The 26,029-nt window shown below is 43.2% G+C and overlaps 1 protein-coding gene across 2 annotated transcripts in view; it reads left to right on the top strand.

Annotated features, from left to right (window-relative positions):
- The window catches only part of UBE2O (ubiquitin conjugating enzyme E2 O), a 63,420-nt gene that overhangs the window by 29,995 nt on the left and 7,396 nt on the right, over positions 1 to 26,029 (top strand). The window contains exons 3-15 of one of the 2 annotated variants that reach the window (XM_083597858.1): positions 2,303 to 2,413; positions 3,732 to 3,829; positions 5,593 to 5,656; positions 7,662 to 7,805; positions 8,428 to 8,537; positions 9,078 to 9,228; positions 11,806 to 11,847; positions 14,539 to 15,047; positions 16,918 to 17,072; positions 18,331 to 18,443; positions 19,114 to 19,242; positions 20,212 to 20,301; positions 24,868 to 25,534. In XM_083597858.1, coding sequence (XP_083453984.1) covers positions 2,303 to 2,413; positions 3,732 to 3,829; positions 5,593 to 5,656; positions 7,662 to 7,805; positions 8,428 to 8,537; positions 9,078 to 9,228; positions 11,806 to 11,847; positions 14,539 to 15,047; positions 16,918 to 17,072; positions 18,331 to 18,443; positions 19,114 to 19,242; positions 20,212 to 20,301; positions 24,868 to 25,534 — 2,383 coding nt within the window. The remainder of the gene's footprint in view (positions 1 to 2,302; positions 2,414 to 3,731; positions 3,830 to 5,592; positions 5,657 to 7,661; positions 7,806 to 8,427; positions 8,538 to 9,077; positions 9,229 to 11,805; positions 11,848 to 14,538; positions 15,048 to 16,917; positions 17,073 to 18,330; positions 18,444 to 19,113; positions 19,243 to 20,211; positions 20,302 to 24,867; positions 25,535 to 26,029) is intronic. The other variant, XM_083597857.1, reaches the window with a different exon arrangement.

Here is a 26,029-nt window from a genome sequence, read left to right on the forward strand (position 1 = left end):
GCTGTGTTTCAGGCATGGCATTCTATAGAATCAAATACAGTGTCTTAACACATTACAGCAAAGCTGCAGCCAAAGCCAGCCATATTAATATGCATCTTGTGCGTTGAACCTTTTGGCCAGAATAGCAGTGTCAGCATTGGAGGTGCATTGCTGTAAGCCTTTCCAAATGACGCTGTGGCTCAGATGTTGATTTCTGCAGAGAGCAGTTTGCAGCATTACTCAGAGTCCTGGAACAAATGTAGCTATAAAATGAAAAGGTAGATTTAATGGTACTCTTTCAGTTTGTGTCCGATCAGTAGCCTTATTCAGGATTTAGTAAACACTCTTGTTCTCTTTTCCATGGCAAGATGTAAGCGTGAAATCCTGTATCGGGGGTTTGATGGATTCTTAACTCAATATCAAACTCAATATTGAAAATGCATCTGGATTGGGTGAGGGCAATTAGGGGTGACACCAAGGGACACGATACACCTTGCAGCTAATTTGCACAGTTCAGTTTCACATTCAGTTGCCTTGCATGAACAATGAGGGTACCAAACACTAACCAGTGTTTGCTATTCTCATGGTGGAGATTCTTTGTGAACTGTTGAAGAGGGATTCAACACTCTCAGCCTTATTTTGTCACCCCAGTTCAGACGTATGAAGTTAAATATTCTTGCCTTCCATCATAATTTTTTTAAAGACATGCAACACAGTGTTCAGATGAAGAAGAGAACAATACATGTGCTAGGATGCTTGGGAATGCCTGTACTTGCCAAAAACAAGTGACGTGTAGTAGCTAACGTTGGAAACGCTCTTCCTGGAACCCTTTTTGATGTTTCTTTCAACTGCTTTTGGTGATCATGAGAATTTCTGAACCCCAACTGATTTAAAGCCCCCCAGCTCATGGTTATGTTGCAGTTAGCACTTTTGTGTGTATTGACTGTGTTCTCATCGGCTGCAAGATATTCTATACAGGGATCGACGAGTATATTACCTTTTCAAGAAACAAAATACAAAGCATTATGTTGGTAGCATCATCCAAATGTACCTTGCCACCTCAGACCATGAGCTGGCCTTGGTCATTTTTAAAAGGGGAGAGCAAGACACTTGAAGAATGGGAGAAGGAAAAGAGTGGCATACATATAACAAAATAGCTTGTACTTCTCTGAATCACGGTCCTGACTTGTATTACAAGTTAATGCAGGTTAATGTGCCAGTTGACCTGTATTACAAGTTAAAAGCCCAGCTTTGGGAGTCTACCCATTTCCCAGAAACTCAGAGCATTCCACACCCCACCCCACGTTCATGGAATGTCCAAAGACTTTCTGGGCCACACTAGTTCATAAAGGTTCTACTCTTCCCCTTTGGATGAACAAAGACACCTATTTAGCAATGAGAGCAATTTTTAAAATGTGTTTCAGCAGTAGGTGGAGGAAGGGAGAAAAGCATCATCATATGGTTAGTGAGCTAATTCATATATTATAAAGCACCTACCCTCCGAAATGTGTGTGTCTATGTGTGTTTCCATTAATAGACCCTGATGTTTGGGAACAGCTACAGAACCCAGCCATCAGCTGCATTTTGTAATGGACTATGCTCATTAATAAATAAAAATAGGTTATTACAGCAGCTGCCAGTTGACTAAGAATTAGTTGAGTTATGAGTTAATGATGCATCTGGGTTCATATCCTCTTCCTCAGCAAGCCAAACAGTATGCAGGCACAATTGAGCTTTTCTTTACAGGCTCAAAGCGACACAATAAACAAGGCTTATTTATTAATTAATACTTTGCTCTGATACTTGTTCTGCAGATAGCGGGCAAAATATCTGACATTTCTGCAGCATATTTCAAGTGTTTGAAAGAGCACGATACCTGAATATTGTTACATTAGTCTTATCCCCACATTGCAATATAGTGAGGTTGAGAGAATGCCGACTTTTTACAGAAATTACCATATTACTTTCGTTCGGCTTGTGGGTAAAATGAAGAGACCAGTCTTGGTCTGAGAGCTTACTTATTAGGCAGCTACCATCTAGATTAGCAAGCAAACTATCTGATGATGTACAGGGGTCCCCAAGGGAAAGGAACCTATATAAACTGGGTTCCAAAGAAGGTTGACAGGAGGTCAAGCAGGCAAAGAATGCGGACTCTATAATTCTCTCAAGAAAGAAGGCATAAAAGGGACTCTGTTTTTTGCTTTTTTTCTTGGGTCTTGAATTTGTGTTCTACTGATAAATAGCAGGTGAAACTCTCAGGGCTGTCTGTTTCTGCACAACTTGTGTGTCCTGCAGTTGAAAAACCTTTCGTTCACCTTTCCAGGACAGCCAGTGTGGAACAGTAATTGATGTGAATATAGAGTGTGCCGTAAAACTGGTGGGGACCAACTGTATCCTTTATCCGGTCAACAGCAAAGATCTTCAGAATATCTGGGTGAGTGTGTTTAATACTACTTATCCTCACACAGCAGGAAAGCTAACAACTTAACAGATTTAATCAGGAACAGGCAGGGATGATGTTACATCCCCTGATGTGAGTGGTTTCTTTTAACAAGACTAGAGTCTTCTCTGAAGAGAGTAATGCTCCTAAGCCCTGCATGAGATGCAATTCAGAGACCTGAAGGACTGCTTACTACCACATAAACTTGTCTGCACATTAAGATGTTAGTTGTAAGGCACTTCCCTGGGTTCTCTTATATGGATTATGACCTTTTTGGTTGTAGTATCCTGATTCTGGGAAGCCTTTCCTGGGGCCAAGCAAACCTAATTTGTCTGGTACTATAAAGACAAAGTAAAAGCCCTTAAAAAAAAACTAATCCCAGTTTGTAACTGGCTTAGTTCTCTACTCTGACTTAATTTTGAGGAGTTCCTTATCTGCTGTCACACTTTCTAATTGTTTTTAATTGTTAATCTCTGTAAACTGCTGCCCTGGAACTTTTAATATTGAAGGGTGGTAAATAAATATTTGAAGTAAATGATGCAATACTTGCATTACGGCCACACTAGTTCTTTTCTGAATATGTTGCTAGCTTCTGTCAGACTGAGCAAAGGCTTAGTCTATAACAAATGGGGTGAGAAGCTTCTACATAGTGATTAGCTAGGATGATCACTTGATCAAGGCAACAGCGTGATCCTGAGCTGCAGTACAGTTAAAACATGGTGTTAGTAAAATCTTTAAAGGAACAAAATATGTACATAAAAAATGTAGAGGAACTGGCTGCCTGTAACTTCTGAGTTCGTTTGTTCATTCTAGATATTTCCTACCTTTATTTCATTTTTTACTGTTTTTGTCAAAGGGGGCAGGGAATGGGTCTACAAAATGGTTTTGGCTATAGTCCGAAACCTTCCAAAACGAAGATAAATATTTCTGCTGGTATTCTTAACAAGGCAGAGAGATGCAACTCCAAATTGATTGTAAGAAAGAAGGGCAATTGCGCTTCCTCAATCACTTAACTGTGATTGCGAGATTACCCTGGAGTTTACCCAGTATACTTGATATGTTACTGTTCATCTTTCCCATGAAATTTGTCAGTAACACACTTTTCCATCTCCCCAATCTTGTAGTATGGTGGGGTGGCAGAAAAACCTATTTCAGTAATCTGGGAAATGTACAAGTGTTAAATTCTTTTATATGCCGGATGTACCCTAATCCTGAACTTCAGTTCATTTTATTCCATGAGCTGAACAACGTTCTCTAGTTGTGACTATATGAACCAAGGAAGCAGGCATCATAACTTTCTTCTACCCCTCAGCCTTTCATGTACGGTGACTGCATTGCCTATGACTGGTGGCTTGGAAAAGTGTATGATTTAAAGAACCAAATCATCCTGAAGCTCTCTAATGGTGCCAGGTATGTCTGTTGCTTCTGTTACAGAGCATGCCTTTAATTTCTTGGTTGAGTAAATGTAAGACAGCCTTCCCATATGTTTTTTTAATTATTATTTCAACTCTCTTCGGCTATACTGGCTTGAGCTGATGGGAGTTGTCATCCAAAACAACTGGAGGGGGCACCGGGTTGGGGAAGGGTGGCAGATTTCAGCTATCCTGTGCACCTTGACTTCATGGGACAAGTCCCATTAAACTTGATAGAACGTCTGCATAAACACTCACAGGACCGGGCAGTTATATTGCTAAAGATCTTCCTATGCTTGTGCGCTCAGCTATGCAGGCAAGCATCTGAAGCCCCCCCCCCCCCCCCGCGCCAAAAGAGACTGGTTCTCTGGACTCAGGTAGTTTGGTATGAGGAGAGATGCTGCAACAAATACCCAGGTCCCACATCTTTAACACATAAAGCCTTTAATCTTAGCACCTTGAATTTGACCCGGTAAGATATAGGCCAGACCTTGATTTGGTCAGTGAACCTGATCAGTATCTCCTCCTCCTTCACATGTGTAGCCCAACTTCAACAGCTAGGCAGAACCCCCCACCAGTGAATCATCTGATGTCACAATGGCAACAGGTGATTGACACCTGACAAAGCTCAAAGCAGGTTGCTGCAACTGTCCATCATCTGATCGTTGGTGACAGGGAGCCCCTTTGGAGTCTCTGCAGGGGGGCAAAATGTTCCTAAAAATGGATCATCTTGCCTTCTGTTGAGAAAGCAGTTCACCTTCAAAATGCTTCCTCCATTGGTTTGAAGACTGCCTTCTCTGGAAAGAAAAAAAAGCTCAGGTTTTAAACTGATTTTTTTTTTCTTTCCAGAGAAAGCAGTTTGCATTCAAAGCATCGCAGTAATCACTTTGAATCTAAGCTGCTTCCTGCAGTCCCCTCGACAGCACTAGGAAGATTCCAAAGTGGGGGGGGGTCTCCCTTCCACAGCCAATTCCAGTTGATTGTTGAAGCTTTGGCCATGCAGGGCTTTCTTCAAGCACAGACAATCAGCTGATAGTGGGGGGTGTCAAAGTACGTGACACAGGACTTCGCAGGTGCCACCAATCAGCCGAGCCCCCTTTTGATCCAGCTACAGTTTTACTGGTCCTACACCTGATGTCATATATTACATCAGGCAAAGGGCAGATAAGTGAGGCTTGGGCAAAAGGGACTGGTGGGCCTAATTAGGCCTTGCAGACTGCAGCTTCCTCACCCCTAATATAGGCTGCCTGTGCAAATCCTACAAAATTGTCGTAGGGGATAATAATAATAATAATAATAATAATAATAATAATAATAATTTATTTATACCCTGCCCTTCCCGGTTCAAAAACCAGGCTCAGGGTGGCTAACAACAAATTTAGAACACTTTAAAACACTTAATTATAAAAACAGCATAAAATACAGTATAAAAACATGAATGACAATAAAATTTAAAAATCAATTAGATAATCCCCATATGATAGTTTGATATGATATGATAGATAATATGATATGATAGATAATATGATAGTTTGTCCCTGACCTGTAATACTTCTCAAAGCATCTCCATACCTATTCCAGATTAAACACATTGAATAGTACTTTTTAAATGGAATGATATCCAATATCTTCCATCTGCATGGCTTAGTGTTGTTAAATCTAGATATAAGAGCATGCTAACACATATTTGCCATTAAAAAAGTAGTGCTGACTCTTGCAAAATCTCTGTGTGTGTTTTTAACAATTCTTGCTTTTCCTTAGGTGTTCTATGAGCACAGAGGATGCAGCAAAGCTCTATGATGTCTGTCCACATGTCAGCGACTCAGTAAGTTCCCCTTCTTTGTTAGAATAGTTCTCAGTTTGTAGAGATACCTTTTATTATATGGGTCCCACTTGTGGGGTTCACATCTATCTGATGGATTATCCAGTGTTTGAAATTTGGAGGTAAGGAGCAGGCTTCGTTGCTACCACAACAATAGTAAAGTGCCTCTCCCCCACACAGTGATTGACAGCCTTCCATTTATATGGGAGAAAGTACATGTTTTCATATAAGAATATTTCTATACACCATCATCATCATCATCATCATTATTATTACTACTTACTTACTTACTTACTTATACTCTGCCCATCAAACTGGGTTGCCCCAGCCACTCTGGGTGGCTTCCAACAGAATATATAAAAATACAATGAAACATTATTCATAAACAACTTCCCGATTCAGTGCTTCCTTCAGATGTCTTCTAAAGATTATATAGTTACTTACTGTATCTCTTTGACATCTGATGGGATGGCATTCCACAGAGTGGGTGCCACTGCTGAGAAGGCCCTCTTGCCTGGTTCCCTTAACGTCACTTCTCGCAGTGAGGGAATCGCCAGAAGGTCCTCGGTGCTGGATCTCATTGTATGAGCTGAACGATGGGGTTGGAGACACTACTTTAGGTATACAGTGCAGAGGCCGTTTAGGGCTTTAAAGGTCAGCACCAATACTTTGGCTCCAAGTACATTTCAGAGCACAATTCAATGTGGGTCTTTCAGGACTAGTGTACTGTAATATGGTCCCGGTGGCTGCTCCAAGTCACCATTCTGGCAGCCACATTCTGGATTAGTTGTAGCCCCATATAGAGCACAAACACAGAAAACATCATTAATCAACAGATCAGCTTACTCTCAAATGGTGGACCAGGACCCACCAGTGGGCCTCAGGACCACAGCCTCCACAGCCCAGCCCCCTAACCACACTGTAGCATGTGTGAAAGGAGAATGGAAAAAGTTGCAGGAGATGGGTACTTTTGAGTACTTTTGAGACATATATGGGAAGGGAAAGGTATAAAAGAAAAAGCCCACACTTAGAACCTCCAAATCAGCCTAAAATGTGGAGGCTGAGTCACAGTGCCTCCAAAGCAAAGTCTGTATTTAATTTGAGGATTACTGAACTGTGAAATGCCTTACCAAAAGGAAAACGTTATAGCAAAGAATTTAGCAATTTGCAAAGATGGGTTGGATATCAGTAGAAAATGTCAGTAAGTGCTCTGAGCACCTTGTGGCGGTTCCATCATTATAAGAAGTGAGCCAAGCAGAGGGCCTTCCCAGTAGTGGCACCCCCCTCTCCAGTGGAACGGCCTCCCATCAAATGTCAAGGAAATAAACAACTATCTGACTTTTAGAAGACATCTGAATGCAGCTCTGTATAGGGAAGTTTTTAATGTTTGATGCTTTACTGTGTTTAATGTTTTTAATTTGTTGGAAGCCTCCCAGAGTGGCTGGGGCAACCCACTCAGATGAGCAACATATAAATAATAAATTATTATTATCACATTGTTATTACGGGTGTCAAGAAATTTACAGCTCTCACACTGTTCAGATGTCCACCTTGTCTGTTTGAAATTTCATATGTTAGGAACAATTGTTTCCACCTTTATAACTAGGGAAATAGAGCCATTGAATGCAAGAACTCCAGAAGCCACTGAAGATAATTCAATCATATTTTCATGGTAGATTTTCCACCTGCTACTTGGTACTGAAGTAATTCAAATGAAACTAGGATCTGTTCGTTTCTAGTACCTTATGATGTTTCCTCCACTATTCATTATCCTTCGTACCTAAGATTTCCCTAGTTGCCTTAGAAACTGCTGTTGTGGTTGACTGTAGCAGAGAAAGAGCACTTCAGGACCAAGGAATCTTAGAACACGTTCTGTTCACTTAAGAATTTTGTTAGTGACTAGCATTGGACCGGAACGCAGGAATCTCGTTCCACAGGGACAAAATGTGGTCTTAATCATACCTGGGTCTGACATGCACTTCTCTCTTGTATTGCTTCTTCTTTTCAGGGCCTCTTCTTCGATGATTCATATGGCTTTTACCCCGGGCAAGTTCTCATTGGCCCATCGAAAGTCTTCTCGAATGTGCAGTGGCTTTCAGGAGTGAAACCTGTTCTTAGCACAAAGAGCAAGTTCAGAGTTGTGGTGGAAGAGGTATGGCTCAGTGAACTTGACTGTGTTAAGGGATCACTGCCTTGCCTGGAGTTTTCCGTAAAACAAGCTGCATTGTGTCCTTTGAACCAAACGCGATGAAAAAATATTCTACAAAAGTTTAGGATCAATAATTGTTTTTAAATTATGTACAACTTGTGAGTGAGGACCTCGTCTATCATTTGTACTTTGGTTAAACTAGAAATGACCCCATTTTCACTTCCACTCCCTGATTGGTTCTTTGATTTGAGTCCCCACTCAAGCCCAGCCATGAAAAATCTGTAGGATGAAAATAGCCTTTATTTTAGATTGTATCAATGTTGGTATATGAATGGAACAATCCTCAGTAAGTGATGCCAGCTTGATAAAAAGCAGGTTTGTTTGAATTGTTTCCAAAAAGCAAATAACTGCTTCTTCATGCTATAGCTACTTAGGTCTGATACGGTTATGCAGCACCAAAACCAAGATAATAGTCCTAGACAAACTAAAGGCATTCTGTGTGTTGGACAAAAGATATCAAAGTATGAGTGTCTTAACAACTTCAGTAACAAAATGCTACTTGATATTTAATCTCGTGAAATTTTCTAAAACCATTCTCTTCTCTCCTCTGCCTTGTTTTCCTTAGGTGCAGGTGGTGGAGTTGAAAGTGACTTGGATCACTAAAAGTTTCTGTCCTGGAGGTACAGATAGTATAAGTCCCCCACCGTCTTTAATCACCCAAGAGAACTTGTCTAGGTAAGGAGTTCTTCATATTAATACCCTAAAAGCACTCCCCCATTAAATTACTTTCTGCCAGAAGGCTGCTACCAGAAAAGCAATAGTTTACTTGGATGAAAACAAAGTTATTGCTATAGTATTTAGTGCAAACATTTGAGGTGGGATGGTGAATGATCTAATAATCTGAAATGGCATGTGTACAGCTGTTTGTGTGCTGTTACAGAGCAAAAGGACTTTAACAATCTGCTTATTTTCCTCCTGCACATTCAAACTTCATAGTATGCTTCATATAAGAGAACATTCCCCTTTGTCCTGCATTAACAAATACTTTTGCACTGTTGAATTAAGCCTAAACCCATGTAAAATGAGGAAGTACTGTCATTGTCTCCTAAACAGTTCCCCCCCCCCCCAAAAAAAGTTATCATCTTGTAAGTATATGAAAGCCCCTGTAGAGGTAGAATTCTATGATTCTATGAGGTGTCAGGCAGTGCTAGGACTTTGGGGAAAACTGTATCAGCCAGCAGTAAGGTGGTATCACGGTCACCTTGTTTTTGACAGGGTAAAGCGCCTGGGGTGCTTTGACCATGCTGAGCGGCAACTTGGAGAAAGGTGTCTCTATGTGTTTCCTGAGAAGGTGGAGCCGGCAAAAATCACATGTGAGTGCCCAGAGAGAAACTGTGTTCTGGGAGAAGGATCTGTTGCCAAAAAGGTATGTATGCTGGCATCGTTTGGCTGATAATATCAAACTGCTTCACAGAACATCAAACTTCTTTGGAAAGTTCTTTTATTCAGAATTTCTCTAGACTGTTTTGACAGTCTTGTTAAGATGATAATCCGCTGATGTGATTAAGATAATGGTAGTGAGCTTTCGGGAACTATGCACCCTTGTACTCCTTCTGCAGCCTCCTCTGTATTGAGAGCACATTTTCCCTTACCCACACGTAAGAGAAATACTTGCACCAGTGTTGATTGCAATTAGGGCTTGAGTTGGTGCCCTGCTTAACCAATATTCTTAACCATCTTCAGGTGCCAGAAGAATACCAATTAAGTGAAGTACCTGCTTAGCCTTAACCATAATTCCATGTCTGGTGTTCATGTTTCTCTAAAATATATGTCAGGAAGGAGGCAGTGGCTCAGTGAAACTGTGTGATCCCACAGTTAAGAAAGCAAATTGCCAGTAGCACTGTGGCACAAAAGATATGATACTTGATGATCAGAGAAAATGTGAACTTGTTGAGCTGAATGGTCTATAGACAGAGTTGTTATGGGATGAGTTTGCCTTCATTTGGCAACTGTTGCATTCATTAGATAAGAACTGATTGAGAAGTGATTTATTTTATGTGAAAAATCAATTTATGTGAAAAATATGTTAACGGGCATATGAATGTCTACCCGATTTTGATGCATTCCACTGATGGTCTCTGTCTTCAGAGTAAATCTCTGTTGATTGGCCCCTTCAGTGATCCTAAATGCGAGATGGAGATTTGTTTAGAATCCACATTGCAGGTGGTTGTTTAAATTCTTTCAGAGATTTCGAGTAGAAAAAAATTCTCTCTTTTTTTAGCTTTGACCATCCAACATATTCATTCCACCATTCTGAGACAGTGGCTCTGTTCTCATGTAATATTTATCCAAACCATGACTTAGCATGAATGCACAGGCTCCTTCCTGGAGAAGTCCCAGCTGCTTTGCTCCTCTTCTGGCCCTGTTTGCTACTGTTCTAAGCTAAACCAATGATATTGGCTTAGTGTGTTGTCCAAACCTGGGCTCATGATTGTCTAGAGCAAAACAAACCACCAGCCCTGGGTGTAGACAAAAAGATGGAGCCAAACCATTGCTTGGCTCAGAACAGCGCAGCAGGAGCAGAGAATTTGAAAAGCACCCACAATTGCCTCTCCAAGAGTCTGCACATTCCCACTAAGGCATGGTTTGGCTTGGTGTTATATGTGTAGCAGGGACTCAGCTATACAGCTGCAAACAGAATGTTTTACGTGTGTTTTAAGTTTATTATACAAATGTGACACTAGATGGCAATGGCAAGCTTATGGCAAATTCAATATATTTTTCAAAATGCTTTTAAAAAAGCACTTTCACAGCATTTTTTGTATGTTTCTAGATTCAACCCAGGTCAGTGGCTCTCTACAACTCACGCTTACATGGGATCCCCCCCCCCCCGAGATTATTCATTCACTTCATTGCATAGTGAGGGGGAAAGTAACTAGCTCAGAATTGTGTGTATCGATTGAATTTAACAAGCACCTCTCTTAGGTCAAGTATGAATATGCATTTGTCATGGTTTCTGTCCCTCTCCCATGCATGTTTATATTACTTCTACCAAGTGTAGAAAGGAAACTACACAATTAAAATAATACAGCTAAGGTGTACTGTGCTAGATATAGCTGCCTCCTTCCTTTTTGAAGTACTTTTGGACCTTTCTGCTCTACTTATGTTTCAGTGAATTTATTTTTTTTTTCCTGCCTAGCCTGTGGATGCAGCTTCTTAATACTTACAATTGCTAAATATCTTCACTTTAATAGCCATTCAAATATATTGAGGGTTTTGGTATCTTTCCATTATCAGATGTATACCATTCTAGCAGCTACTTTTGACAGTGAAAAAGAGTTTAACATATTTGTTAATAATGAACAAAATATGGAAATTCACATATTTCTAAAGAATGCTCTTATTTAACTTGGATAGGACAGCTTATCAGCGTCTTCCAGTGTCTTGTTGTAATAACGTGCTAAGTTTCATTTCTGCCCTTGTAGTTTTAGTTTATGGACAATTTACTCTAACTGTTCATAGTGCAATTTGCTTAGCTCTGTTAGTAACAGGTAGGTCTGTGTCTCTCATTACAGTATTTCTTTAATGAGAATTGAGGGGACTACATTCCTTAATCCTGCTTGCAGATCCAACCAAGTGCAGTCTACAGGCATTAATAGTGGTTTACCATAGGCTCAATTAACCCCCTGTTTTTGTGATCTTTTTGAGGGAGGTTGTTAAGCGTCTGACAGGCCACGAAACATGGTTGTCTGTCTGCTTAGCTCACTAGTTTAGCAGCCTGCGTTAAGTGGTTTCATGTGTCACTATAGTGGTCTTTTTTTCCTACAAAATCAGAATTTACTTCTAAGAAAACAGAACCAAAATTTTCTAAATCTCCCCTTTGGGTTAAAATATGAAAAAGATGCAATCAAACTGTGAATCATTTCTTTGGACTTAATTTTCCTCTTCAAATATTCCCATGCTTTCATCAATAATACCAAAACTGTGGTGTTTAATATTGCAGATGGCCTGTCCTTGTTTCGTATCCAACGTAAAGCCTGAAAAGGTACTGTACTAAACACTTATTCTATATCTGTTTTTTAAAAGCCTTGAACTTCCTCCTGTCTCCAATTTCAGCATTCAAATGCCACCTTCCTCCAAAAAGGCTGTTAGTGTTCTAAATAGCTTATTTTTCCATGTAAACTCATCAGCAGATTTTGACATTTGTTGATCTCTTTCTAGATAAACCCACATTGCTTAAGAAGAGTCTATTTGTAGGTGTCATTCTTTTTAAGTGCCATAATTCCTCCTCCAGGGAAAGGTTATCTTAACCTTTTTAAGAGCAGCTTAGCCAATTCTAACTTCATTTTGTATAATTTTGATAATCTTCTAAATTAGTAATAATAAGATTCATGTCCGTCCGCATGATAGAGATATGCCAGGAGGAAAGTGCATGTTTTAACTGAAATCTGTATAATATTCACAGCAACACTTATCTCCCCATCCTGACAGAGGAGGCTCCTGCTGGTTGAGGTCACCAGGCAGAAGGGGTGTTGGCAGGTCTTGCTCCCCTGACAACAGTGCTTTGCATTTTGCTATAGAAGTAGATAATATCTTATCACCTGGAGACAGGAGCATGGCCTGCCCTTGATGATGGCAGTGTCTGGAATAATTGACATGTTTTCTCCTCTCATGGCTGCCTTAGATGCTGCTTATTTCCTTTGTTACAGAACTCAATGGGGGCAACCTAAATGGTATCCACTCCAGTTAGTGCAACTAAATATTACCATCCAGGTTTCTAAGCTCTTATTTGCTGTAGTGAGAGGATTGTAGGTATGAGGACACTTAGGGAGGGAGGAGAGCATAAATGCCTCCTAAACCTGGAAGTTCTCTTGTGCAAGTACCTCCTAGGGAATTTTCTCCGCATCATGACGTACTTCTGGTTTTGAAACTTGGCAGGATATATGTGGGAACCAGTTACTAACATCTGGGTTGCGCATTTACAGGGGAGAACTGACGGTGCAGAAAAATAATGTTTAAAGTATTCCGCTTTCTGATTCTCCCACACACATCCTCTTCTCTTTCTCCCCACCTTTTGTATTTGCAATATGAGGGAAACACAGTTGGGAACCTCACTTTTCTCTGTGTTGGTATGTGTTGACATGACAATACTCTGAATTGCCTTGTGTCAGTTATGACACATTATAGACTGTAATGAGCCCAAGAACTTAGGTTTTTATATTGATACTTGCCACCACAAACTAGCTGATGGGCAGTGACTTCAATCCTGCTTTCTGCAGGGATCAGCTGCAGTTCCCCATTGGGAAAGTCGGTTGCTCTTCCAATCCAGCCATGTCTATACCTGCCACACACCTGGTTGCGCATATAATGTCAGATGTGGGGCAAGTGAGTGCAATTTGGGGGAAATTGCCCACAGGCTGGAGGTTCTCAGTCCCTAAACTAGAGTGACAGGAGTTTGGGGGGGGGGGTTAAATGTATAAATTGATTACTAAACTTTCTGTTGGGGTGAGTGGCTCTTGGGTGGAAAGAGAACAGAATCTGGTGGGGAGTACCGTTGTTGGGGACGGTGCTCTGCTGGCTTTGACTAATGAATAAGGTTTTAGTTTTATATTTAATCATAGCTGAATCTTTGTTATTCCCTCCACGACTTAACATTAAGGTATAATGGCTTTAGATTTATTGCTATGAAGCTAGATGTAGTGTTGGGGATATGAAGTCCTCCTAGAAAAAGTTAATCTTCCTCCTGGAAAGCAAGGATAGCTTCACGACTTCAGAGATTTGTTCCTGCCACTTTTTGCAGTGCAATTTCTGCTAAATGCCAGTAAACATACTTAAGAAATAAGTTTGAACAGAAAACCATAGTAATGGTGCTATTAAGAAAAAATTGATGAGAGAGGTACATTGTAAAGAAGGCTAGGCAACTGAGTCGCAACTGGGCAACATAGTATATTAATAAGGTCTTCTTAAGAATGTCTTGAGAACTGTTGTGTTTCACCTTGCCAGTGCATTTACAGCATTTATGAACTTTTAAAGTCTCTTCCTCCACACTCTCCTCTTACTGTATTTTCCTGGCCCAATGCTGGCCTCTTTAAGGCCTCTGTTGGCCTTTGGCTACTTGTGCTTTTATCCACATCACCTTGGATTCCTGAAAGTGACATGATGTTGTCGTGCTGGTTTGTCTTCATTGCTCTCCTTAATGGACTGGACCTACTTTGTGACATCCAGAACTGAGTCACTCTGATGGAGAAATCTAGAAATGGCTTGCCAGGGGTGTTTCCTGGGTCAGCCATTCATAACCACTGTGGGTTTTAGTAATGTTGGTACAAGGACCCCTCTGCCTATGCAAAAGGACTTCCTCTCCCTCTCCTCTCCCCCCTGTGCCCCCCCCCAATATCTGCTCTGGGCAAGGAAGTCCTTTGAATTGAGCCAAGTGTACAGGCAGAAGTCCTTGTGCTAATGGGACAAGATTGCTGGATGCAACCCAGTTGCTTGTTGCTTCTCAATAGAGTGGTCACTACTCCTGTAGAGAACTCCGGGCTAGCAAGGAAGACTTGCCCATCAGTCTTCCAGTGAAAGCTGTCTTAACTCAAGGGCCAAAATGCTAAAGGAAAATAGAGTCCAAGAATTGCATAGAATACAAAACCGTTCATCTGCTCAACTCAGCAGCATGAGTTCTGGCTAAAAACTCTTCCTACATCTTGGGCTACATCTGTTGACCATCCTTTATTTTCTGTAGGTGAGGAGATTGTTGAAGAAGCAGATAGTGAAGATCATGTCCATATCCCCAGACTCGCAGGGTGCCCTTGACCTCCCTGAAGCAGAATCTGCCGCAGCAGGTGACCAACCATCTGAAGAACCTAAAGCCGGCTTAAAATGTGAACTAGAGGACTCTGCCCATGATGCTGTAAGCTTACAAGAAGTAAAGGAAGAGCACCTTGATGGAACGGGAAAAGGCGTCCCTTGCGAAGCAGCTGGGCTGCAGTTGCAACCACCATTTGTTCTGAAGCGGAATGATGGCTCCTCAGACTACAAGCTCCAGTCAATAGAACAGGATGCTGACGACGAAGCAGCAGATGACACAGACGACACCAGCTCTGTGACCTCTTCTGCCAGCTCCACAGCCTCTTCCCAAAGCGGCAGTGGCACAGGGCGCAAGAAGAGTATCCCACTCTCCATCAAAAACCTCAAGAGGAAACATAAGAAGAAGAAAACCAAGGTTTCCCGTGAGTTTAAGCCAGGCGACAGGTAAGGCTGCCCTTAAACATGCCGTTAAATCCTGCCAGTTCTGAGTTTTCACAGTCAAATGTGAGTTCATGTTTAAAATGCCCGTGGCACAAGGATTTGTGCAACCTCATAAGGATGGGTTTTTAGTTCGACAGCCTGTGTAGAACGTTCACCTTGGTCATGTTTCAAGAGAAATGCAAAGAGCAAACTGCGATGACTCCATGGATGCCCAGTATGAGGCGAGTGTGTGAATTCAGGCCTCACAGATCTCTGTAGAATGAATAAAATTAACCCAATTAAAGGCACCAGTCTGACTGCCTTTTCCCATTCACTGGAACCAAGTAACCCAAAACCCCAGTTTCTACTGCAGCCTTATAAACGGATGCCTTCCGATATATGTGGGGATTTAAAAAACACTTTTGGAAAGTGTTTGGAGTAGAATTTTCTCCATTCTGGCGTTTCTGCTGCTCTCGGTGTAGAGGCCATCTGGGAAATCCAGCGGTGCCACAGCCCATCCACCACCAGCTCCTCCCACTTCTTCATCCACATCTTGGCCTATGTGGTGGCAAAAGTGGCCAATGAGGGGAGCAAGCTGGGTGGGTAGTTGAGTCCACCAGGCAGGAGAGAGAAAGAGGCCACAATAAATATGCTAAGGGGGTTCAGGAGGATCCCGGGGGCCTGAATGAGCTTGCAGCCGGTGACTCGGAGCTCTGCCTCGGTCTCAGCGTCCGGGCCACTGCCAATGGAAGGCATGAAGCGGAGGGCGTCAGCTGGCAGGGGTGGAGGATGAGATGTGGGGGTGGGGCGAGGGGGCTCTGCTCCAGATCCCTGCACCTCAGAAATGGAGTCAAGGAGGACAGAGCAGTAAAGAAAGGTAGCACTTACTCTTTATACAGGACACTAGTCTCTACACATACACTCCACACTCCTATGTATCCTCCATCAAGGGAAGGAAAAAGCATTATCCGCATTGGTTGGCGCATTCCATCCAGGCAAACATAGTCAAGGGCCAGTACTGGATGGGGCTGGGGAGGGGAGATAGAGAGGCCTGTGAAGAGTCCCAAGGAAGGGCAAATAGAGGGGCTTGGGGGACTACGTTTAAACCATTGGCCTAGGGTTCTCCACTCCTGCTTTAAGAAGTACAGTGGTACCTCGGGTTACAGACGCTTCAGACGCTTCAGGTTACAGACCCAGAAATAGAACCTCGGGTTAAGAACTTTGCTTCAGGATGAGAACAGAAATCGCATGGCGGCAACAGGAGGCCCCATTAGCTAAAGTGGTATCTCAGGTTAAGAACAGTTTCAGATTAAGAACAGACCTCCAGAACGAATTAAGTTCTTAACCCGAGGTACCACTGTACTGTATATGACCTGCAGTATCATGCCCATTCAGCTGTAAGATGTCAGTCCAACCTCTTTTACCACCATCAAAAAGAGGGGGAAATTAAGCTGTGAGGCAATAGGCATGCGTCACCATTTTGACTATAAGGTGGTTTAAAATCAAGTACATACAGTACGGACAGCTAGGTTATCTGTTAGTCACTACCCATTGCTTCCAGCCAATTAGATAAAATTGCAAGTTCATCTTGAATCGTGTCCTTCAAGCCTAAAAATATATATAAAAGCTTTTTTAGAAATTAGTGGTACCCAGAGTGTTTTCTGCAGCAGCTGGCCAAGATCATTCTTGAGACATTTTGGGCCACTTGTTCTTCCCAGTTAGATAGAACAATGGTTGGTGCTTGATGAGAACAGAAGCTGCTGAAGCACATAGTTGAAAGGATCCAGTTTCATCTGATGTGATTGCTATTGGTGGGATCAGAAGGCCCCATTTTGTCTGACTCCACTTGCTGTAGGAGGCGTCTTCTGTAATTCGCTGCCTTTTTTGGTCACAGGGTTGCTGTGGAAGTGGTGACCACAATGACTTCAGCTGATGTGATGTGGCAGGATGGCACAGTGGAGAAAACCATTCGTTCCAATGAGCTGTTTCCTGTCCATCACTTGGACAACAATGAGTTTTGCCCTGGGGATTTTGTGGTGGACAAAAGAGGTAATTGGTGTGATGTGCATGGTTTTTCACCTTTACAATTGTGTTTTGAGTCTTGATCTTTAGACATTGAATGTAATAACACCAACATTGTCCGCTTTTACCATTTTTCCTGAGAATCTTATCTTGTTGATGATCTTTGACCCTCACAATTGTTAAAGTAATAAATTGGAAAATGTGGCACCCCTTCGTATTCAGGCAGTAGTGAAAGGTGTTTTTGCCTATTCACCATATTGTAAATTGATCTATCCTGGTGTTTCAAAAAAAACATACAGGTAGTCCTCCTCTTGAGATATCAAGTACCTCAGATACAATATGGCAACTGTGCCTATTATATTTGGCAGATAGAATTTCTCCAAAGAAAATAAGCCACTCTTCAGTTTGTGTCTAAAATCTGTCTCCATACAGTATTTTCATTAGTGGACCATAGATGAAAGGAAAAGGGGCTGTATTCATTTAAATAGGATTAGCACTAGCGCAGTGTGATTTCCCCCCTATGTGTGCCCCATGCTATCCCCAAATCTGCTCCAGAGAGTTGGGGGAACCCTCAGACCAGATTTAGTGGGTGCACAGGGGGAGGAGAGGGAAACAATCCACTTAATTCTATGTTGAATATGACCCAAGGAGCGCAAGTAAGTGTTTGAATATACTTTCTACTTATCTATTAAGAGACTTCCAGTCCATAACAGACTCCCATGAGAGGTGGTGGACTCTCTTTCCTTTGGAGGCTTTTAAGCAGAGGTTGGATGGCCATCTGTTATGGATGATCTAGTTCAGGGGTGGCCAACTCCCAAGAGACTGCAATCTACTCACAGAGTTAAAAACTGGCAGTTATCTACCCCCTTTTGTGGGGTTCAGGTCAAGTTGTTGAGCTTTTTTAGGGAGGAGGGAAAAAAGCACTGTTTTTTGAGGGGGTGCAGAGCTAAAATGTTGAGCCTCTTTAGGGAAGCCAAAGTTATTGAGCTTCTTTGGGGGGAGCCAGTGATCTACCAGTGATCTACCATGCACGTCCAGTGATCTACCGGTAGATCACGATCTACCTGTTGGACATGCCTGATCTAGTTGAGATTCTTGCGTTGCAGGCGATTGGACTGGATGACCCTTGGGGTGCCTTCCAATTTTGCAATCCTATTATTCTAATCCTGGTGGAATATTAGTCCTTTTCCCACTGTTGTTTGCCTAAGCCTCTAGAGAAAGAGGATTTGACGCTTCAGTATGCTGCTCTCTCTTATTGGAGTCTTCTTTCTTCAACCCTAAATAGCACAGGGTTCTCAGGATCCTGGGATGTATGGAGTGGTGCAGTCAGGTGACCATGTTGGCCGCACCTGTGTGGTGAAATGGTTCAAGTTGAGGCCTAGTGGAGATGATGTTGAGGTAAGAAGCAAAGGTCCTCGTCTTGTGTGCCCTTATTATGTTTATGTGGACTTTTATTCATTGTACACTTCAGTATACTGGAAAAGCTGTATTTAAAAGTGATAGATACTGCGCTGACTTTTTTCCTTTCCAATCTTTTCCCCAATAAACCCTAATGCGGATTTTATCTTTTTTCAATGCCAGATCAAGGTTAGGTGTAAGTAACCTCTCCTAACCTGAGAGGATACTCTCAGATCCTCTTACTGGATCCTCCTTTATGTTAAATGTTAACCTGGGCAGATTGATTTGTTCTCATCCTCTGTTTTGGTGCCATGTGGGGGAGAACAGGAGCCCTGAATGAGTGTATTGTAGAAGGTTAGAGCTTGGTGCAGATGGACAGGACTGTACAGTCCTCCTTTCACGTGACTCTACCACTTTGGAAATGCACGTGGAGGTTTCTTGTTCTGAATCTTCCACCGCACTGTGGTAAAAGTTGTGAGTGCCTACCTGTTTTAGTCAACTCTTCAGAGCTCTTTTAAAGATTATATATGCATGAGGCCTTGTACCAGATATCTCAATGCAGCAGCATTGAGCAGAATGTCTTGAGTTTCAGGCTGTTGTTCTTGGAAGCATTTAGGAATTGGAAAATCTGAACGAGGATTGGTCTTAAACATGGTGTGTTCTTTGCCAGCTGATTGGGGAGGAGGAGGATGTCAGTGTGTATGACATCGCTGATCACCCAGACTTCCGCTTCCGCACGACTGATTTTGTGATCCGTATTGGCAATGCGGAGGATGGTGCTTCAGTTGGTGAAAATGAGGTAGGTCTTGCATGTCCTTGGGGCCTAATACTGCGGGAGGGGGAAATGCAGTTGTCAGATTCCTCTGTGCCTTGGTTTGGACTGAAAAGGAATAGGCCATCTTGTCCTGCTTAGTGTTCCTAATAGACATGCATCCTTGCACACTTTCTAGAAGAAGGGAGGCTCTTCTCTTTCGGCACATACATAGAACTGAGGTCCTCCCCTTGTAGCAGATGCAATAGCTAACCGGAACGTAACAATGAGGTCATCGGAATCTATCGGCCGCAGAAGCGTAAAGCTTACATAATTTGAGTGGAGAGATGATACATGCGTGAATTAATAGCCTAAAAGGCCATCGTGCCTCTTCCTAATTGCCTTCTTCAGTAATGAAGCTGTGCAGAGAAATCTGCAGACCTGAAACTTCTAAACAGCTTATGAACACCAACATATCACTCGGCTTCGGGTACAATTTTAATTGGGCTTTTTAAATTCTCGTCTCCGGCATCGTATTGAACATTGCTGAGCAAGTGACAGAGACAGCCTATTGTGAACATGTTCAGCATATATACAAAGCCAGGTTTAGCGTGGATCATCTCTGTGAGAAAGCCACATAAAGACGCCATCTGCCGAGGGGGAAAGGGTTTGAAAGGCTCAAAATGCCAGTTCCTCAATCCACCGCAAGATGGCAGCCCTGTCAAATACTTTAAAAATGGATTCTTCAGAGAGACTGGAGATGAGTAGCGCTGAGGTCGTTTTAATGTACAGTTCACTGTCTTTGAGGTGGATTTGTTTGGGAAATGTCCTGCGCGTGACGTCCCCCTCCGTAAAATTGCAGCAGCAAGAATCATTACAATTTCTCTTGGCTTACTCTGTTGATATCCTTCTCTTGCTTATGCACCCCACTTGCTTGAAGAAAGTAGTTGCTAACCGCTGGTATTCCAGAAGGTTGAGTTAAGCTGGCTCTAAGGCTTGTTGTGTTTGTTTCCGTAGCCCTCTGTGGGTCAGGTGGCCCGTGTGGATTTCAGCAGCAAAGTGGAAGTTGTGTGGGCTGATAACTCCAGGACAATCGTTCTGCCACAGGTAAGCTGCCTCTACTTGGTGGAGCTGTTGTTCATTGGGTCCCATGCCTTTATAGCAAGGAGGGGGCATTTTGTCTGAAACTGGGAATGCTTGTTTCTTCTCTTTTCATCAGCTCTTAGATTTGCTTTGAATTTGTTGAACCTTTGAAATGGATTGCTCTAAGTCAGGGGTCACTAGGTCAGTGACTGTGGGCACCATGGTGCCCATGAACATTTTTACTTGTGCTCCTGGGCTGATGCCCAAGACTCTGAACTTTCATTAAAAGAAAGCTATGGGGCAAAACCTTCCAAGCAATTCCTGTGACATGAGAGTGAGTATGGTGTGGCCACTTTGTATATTTTTCCTGATACTGAGGAACATTTCTTGTTGCTATTAGACAGTGGCAGCATCTATATGTGTGTGTGTAAAATCAATATTGTGCGATCTCACAATCAGGATGAGCGGAACATAGCTGACTTCCCATGTTAAGCATAAGCTTGTCAGGAGTGGCTTTCTCTCTAATTTTGGGTTAAGCCATGCAGCTTGTGGCAGCCATTTTGTGGTATGCCACCCCCACCCACCCCAAAAGCAGCTATTTTGTGACTGGAGCCCTCTGCACACTCAGAGAATTAAAAATGTGCCCCCTGGTCCTAAAAGGTTGGCAATTGCTGCTCTGGATGCAAGCTGTTGATGAAACCCACTTGTGGCACTACTGGTGTCTCTTTATTCTGCAGCCTAAACTTGCTTCTTCCGTTTTCATTTTCTGCCTTTGCAGGGAATGCCTTTGCAGGGAAATTTTATACACAAGGAATTTTGCTAGTAGCTCCTGCCTGCAATCTGCAGTTCCCCCTTTGTCCTTGTTGTTGTCGTTTAGTCGTGTCCGACTCTTCATGACCCCATGGACCAGAGCACGCCAGGCACCCCTGTCTTCCACTGCCTCCTGCAGTTTGGTCAAACTCATGCTGGTAGCTTCGAGAACACTCTCCAACCATCTCGTCCTCTGTCGTCCCCTTCTCCTTGTGCCCTCCATCTTTCCCAACATCAGGGTCTTTTCCAGGGAGTCTTCTCTTCTCATGAGGTGGCCAAAGTATTGGAGCCTCAGCTTCAGGATCTGCCCTTCCAGTGAGCACTCAGGGCTGATTTCCATAAGAATGGATAGGTTTGATCTTCTTGCAGTCCATGGGGCTCGCAAGAGTCTCCTCCAGCACCATAATTCAAAAGCATCAATTCTTCGGCGATCAGCCTTCTTTATGGTCCAGGTCTCCTTTGTCCTTAGCCCATCCTTTTCTTGCTCATGCATCTCTGACATACACCTCACACGTTTTCAGAAGGTCGATGAAGACTTCTTTTGTTTCAGTGGGCCTTTGCATGTCGAGGCCTGTAGATTAACAAGTTATTTGGAACTTTAGGTTACAGCAGCAGGAACTGCTAGATAGAGTTTTGGGTTTTCTGATGCTGCTGACTTGTACTCTCTCTGCTGGATTTTAACTTAAGTCAGGGAAGAGGAGCATGTGGCCATCCAAATGGTGATGGACCACAGCTCCCATTGCCCCTAACGATGAGTGGTCATGCTGGGTGTGCCTGATGGGATTTGGAGTTCACCAACATCTGGAGATGCTCCCACTCCCAATTTTAAGTGGATCCAAGGAATTGCGAGCAGAGTTCCACTCATGCCATAGGGCTTCCCCGCTCTCACCTTCCTGGGTGTGCAGACCCTTTTGTGTCCTTCCAGAACCATCTCCTGCAGCTTTGCAGGACCTGTTTGGATGGTGCGCAAAGGGCTATTTGGATCCAAGCCATCCTTTTCATTTTCTCGTATGATTAGCTGCTTTGAGGGCTCTGTGGAGCCACCTTGATGGGATGAAAGGTATAAAATAAAACCTCAGCTATGGCACTTGTGCCACTGATTCCCATGAAGGTAATTTTTGAGTTAAAGTAGGTGTAGCATGTAGCCCTCTCAACGCTTGCATAGAGAGCAAGTGCAGGTAGGCACATTTCTCCAAAATAAACCCCAAAGGAGAAACCCATTGCTCTAGTTCAACAGCTTTCTAATTTTTCATATTTACTTGCATGTCAAGGAAACTCTACATATTGCAGAAGGTTCTTTGTAAGGAGGTGCTAGGGTATGCACACAGTTGAAGCAGGGTCCTGGTTAGGACTGTTGGCCTACGTTGTCACACATTGCAGGGTGCATTCAGTTCATGCCCTCAACGCTTTTCCGATAGCTGTGTTATAAACACTTGTACACAGTGGATCTCATTGACAGAACAGAGCTTTCAAGGAAGCCCGGGGTTCATGGAAAAGCACTGCCCTAGCATGTCTCCACATGCATGAACGATTGTAAAATAATACCCTTAGTTGAATTAGAGAAAGGGAGGAGGAGCAGATGAAATAGAATGGTTTGGGAATAAGCTTATGGGGCAGGGCAGGCAACATGGCAACTTTCAGGTGCTGTTAGACTCCATCTCCCATCAGCCTCAGCCAGCATGACCAGTGGCCCAGGATTATGGGAGTTTGAGTCCAACATTTATCTGGAGGGCAAACTGTTGACTACCCCAAGGGTTTCACTAGCTCAAACATCTGCAGTGCAGCAGCCATGCTCCCTGCCCCCATTTCCAGTTTTCCTGCTTCTAGAACACTGATGATCAGAGTGTGTGTAGCATCCTTGCATAAGCTGGTGTTTCTAGGTGAAAAAGATCCGCTGGGAGAGGCATTATAGCTAAATTTGTCCCAAAGCAATGTTAGAGGAGACCGCAGTACTGAAAGCTTTTTAGCTCATGCCTGGTCTCTTCATTTCCAGATAGCTGCTGCGTCTCTGCTATAGCCAGCACCCGCAGTGGTTTGCTTTTGCCTCAGAAGCCTGTTCATGTGCATAAATGCTTGGCATTCGAGGCTTTCTTTTTCTGAACCAGCAGTTCTCCTTTAATTGCAGCAGAATGGTCCAGTGCCTGAGCTATGGAAGTGGGATACAAAGCCCTCTGCTGTCTCCCTTCCCACTCCTGTCACATGTGATCAGATCACAGGTCTGGCGTACACTTCCACAAAGGACAACTGTCTCCATACAAGTCTGCACCCAACCTATAATAAAAGTTTATATCGTTTTAAAAAAACCCTGTTAATTTGATTTGTGGTTGTAGATTAAGGTGTACAGCAAACAGAGGTTCCCGAGGAAACTACTTCTGCAGCTACCGATGCTTCTATATATATATATATTTTTTTCCTCCATCATGGCAGGGATCTGTGAAAAGGTGTACCGAAGCCCATATGCAGAAGGGTATCTGTACATCTCATGCAACCTCCAAGACATCTTTGTTAAATCCCCCTGCAGTTTGAGCAGAAAGAAAATTGGGCTGGGTGGTGGAGGACAAGAGGGCCGTATTCTGAAAAGTCACATCCCTAATATACACAACAGAGATCAGAAGGGGCACACCGTGGAAACAAGAGCGCTGTGGAGTGCAGCAGCCTGAGGATTATTCGGATCATAAGAACAGCTCCGTGTAGGAGGAAAGCGATAGGCATTTCCGTGTAGTTCACAGGTTGTCACTTTGAAAGTGGAGGGTTCGGTCCTGTTCCGACAAAAACATCAAGCAGCTTATCAAAAACGGCAAGGGAGAAATGTGATAAATGGCAGCATGGAGCAAATAGACTTGTTAAGAGGAGTTCAGTATCCTGGGATCTTCCGTCTAGCAGAGTTAATGCGTGCTGCTCTAGTCTGCTGCAGATCTTCAAGCTCACTGTAGCCTTTTTATAAACTGCTCCAGTTAACCCAGGGTGCCCTACTTTTTGAGGGTAAAGTGCTGATTCAGAATCCTGTAGATGGGTATTGCATAAGATCTGCAGTCGAGGCATGTAGGATCCACCTGAAAGTCAGTCCAGTGGGAGTTTGCCTAGCGATGGGCAAATCTGTCCATTTTGTTTTTTCTTAGCTACTCATTCGTTCAATTTCAAATTCAGTTCTCCTCATTTCCACATCAGTATGTGTGCAATTTTTTTGAAGTCCGCATGAAAATTGTACATGTTTTTGCTTAATATATGAGGGAGGTTTCCACAGAGCACTAAACAGATTGTTCCATCAATTTCCCCTCTCCTTCCCCTTAGCGCTTCTCTGGGGATTCTCCCAACTTCCCCATAGAGCTGAATTGTGGGAGGGGGTAGCTCCATTGCAGTTGCAGAAGTCCTTGGTCTTGCTTCCGGTTAGTTGAATCTGGTGCTGTGTTTTGGGGTGTAGCTTTCCCTTACAATAGAAAGCATTTTTGTACATGACTTTCACTAATATAAGTATTTTGCACACACTTTCCCTCATATATACTTTGTCCTCTTTTTATTTATTTATTTTTGGTTGGAGAAGTGCATCACACCATTCAGAAAGAGCAGGATAGCTGTGTTTTGGTTCGTGTGTTATTTTAGGAAGTGAGCATCAGGTAGACTTGCATTAAAATGCAAACCAAACTAATTTCTCCCCCAGTGTCTGCTTCCGATGTGTCCTTAGCGTGAAGAAATGCTTCTGTAGCTCATCCCCTTTTACTGGTGGGATGACAAACCTTTTCTTAATTAATGGATCTCTCTCTCTCTCTCTCTGGCTTCTAGCATTTGTATAACATAGAATCCGAGATGGATGAAGAAACAGACCTTGATTCCATAGATGGCAGCACGAGTGGCGCCTCCTCAGATGAGTGGGAAGATGAGAGTGACAGCTGGGAGACGGACAACGGCCTCATGGAAGATGACCACTCCAAAGCAGAGGAAGCTGAGCCTGAGGAGCCACCTGTGGAAGAGGTGAAAAAGGTGGAGGAGCAAGTTCAAGGTGCTGTGGCAATGGCAGTGGCCGACTTGGCAGCTGATAAATCAGGCAAGGAAGGGACCCCCAAGAGCTTCCGAGAGTTGAAGGAGGCCATCAAGATCTTGGAGAGCCTGAAGAACATGACCGTTGAGCAGCTGTTGACAGGCTACCCGACTTCTCCGACGGTCGAACCCGAGAAGCCCACCCGCGAGAAGAAGTTCCTGGACGATATCAAGAAGCTGCAGGAGAATCTGAAGAAGACCCTGGACAACGTAGCGATTGTGGAAGAAGAAAAGATGGAGGCCATGGCAGAGGCAGAAAAGAAGGAAGAGAGAGAGGCGCAGACGCAGACCCCAGTGACGTCAGAGTGGCCTAGCGAGACTCCTGTGCTTTGCCAGCAGAATGGAGGCAAGCCTGGCGTTACATTCACCAGTGCCAAGGGGGAAGTCTTCTCTGTACTGGAGTGTGCCCCAGGTGAGTAGCAGGCAACCGCCTTTCAGGGAAGGCAGTGCTGGACAATAAAGCGGCAGCATCCCTCTTTCATTCTATAGAAGCCTGTATTTAAAGGTGGGATAAAGGTAAACTTTGCAGAATTTGTGTCTGTACTTCAGCATGTGCCTCAACTTGCATTCAGTCTCTTGCACTTAATGGTCTGTTGCAAATAAACAACAACACTTTCAAAACACATTGCATTTTGTTACTGTACTTAGAAGCCATTTTATCCCATTGTTTGGCAGCTGCTACAACAACAACAATTTATTTATACCCCGCCCATCTGGCTGGGTTTCCCCAGTCACTCTGGGCGGCTCCCAACAGAACATGAAAAACACAATAAAACATCAGACCTTCAGATGGTTGCCTTCAGGTGTCTTAGAAGAAAAGTCAGATAGCTGTTTATTTCCTTGACATCTGATGGGAGGGTGTTCCACAGGGCGGGCACCACTACCGAGAAGGCCCTCTGCCTGGTTC

This window comes from Podarcis filfolensis (assembly GCF_964270895.1).
Source record: "Podarcis filfolensis genome assembly, chromosome: 2".
Lineage (NCBI taxonomy): Eukaryota > Metazoa > Chordata > Lepidosauria > Squamata > Lacertidae > Podarcis > Podarcis filfolensis.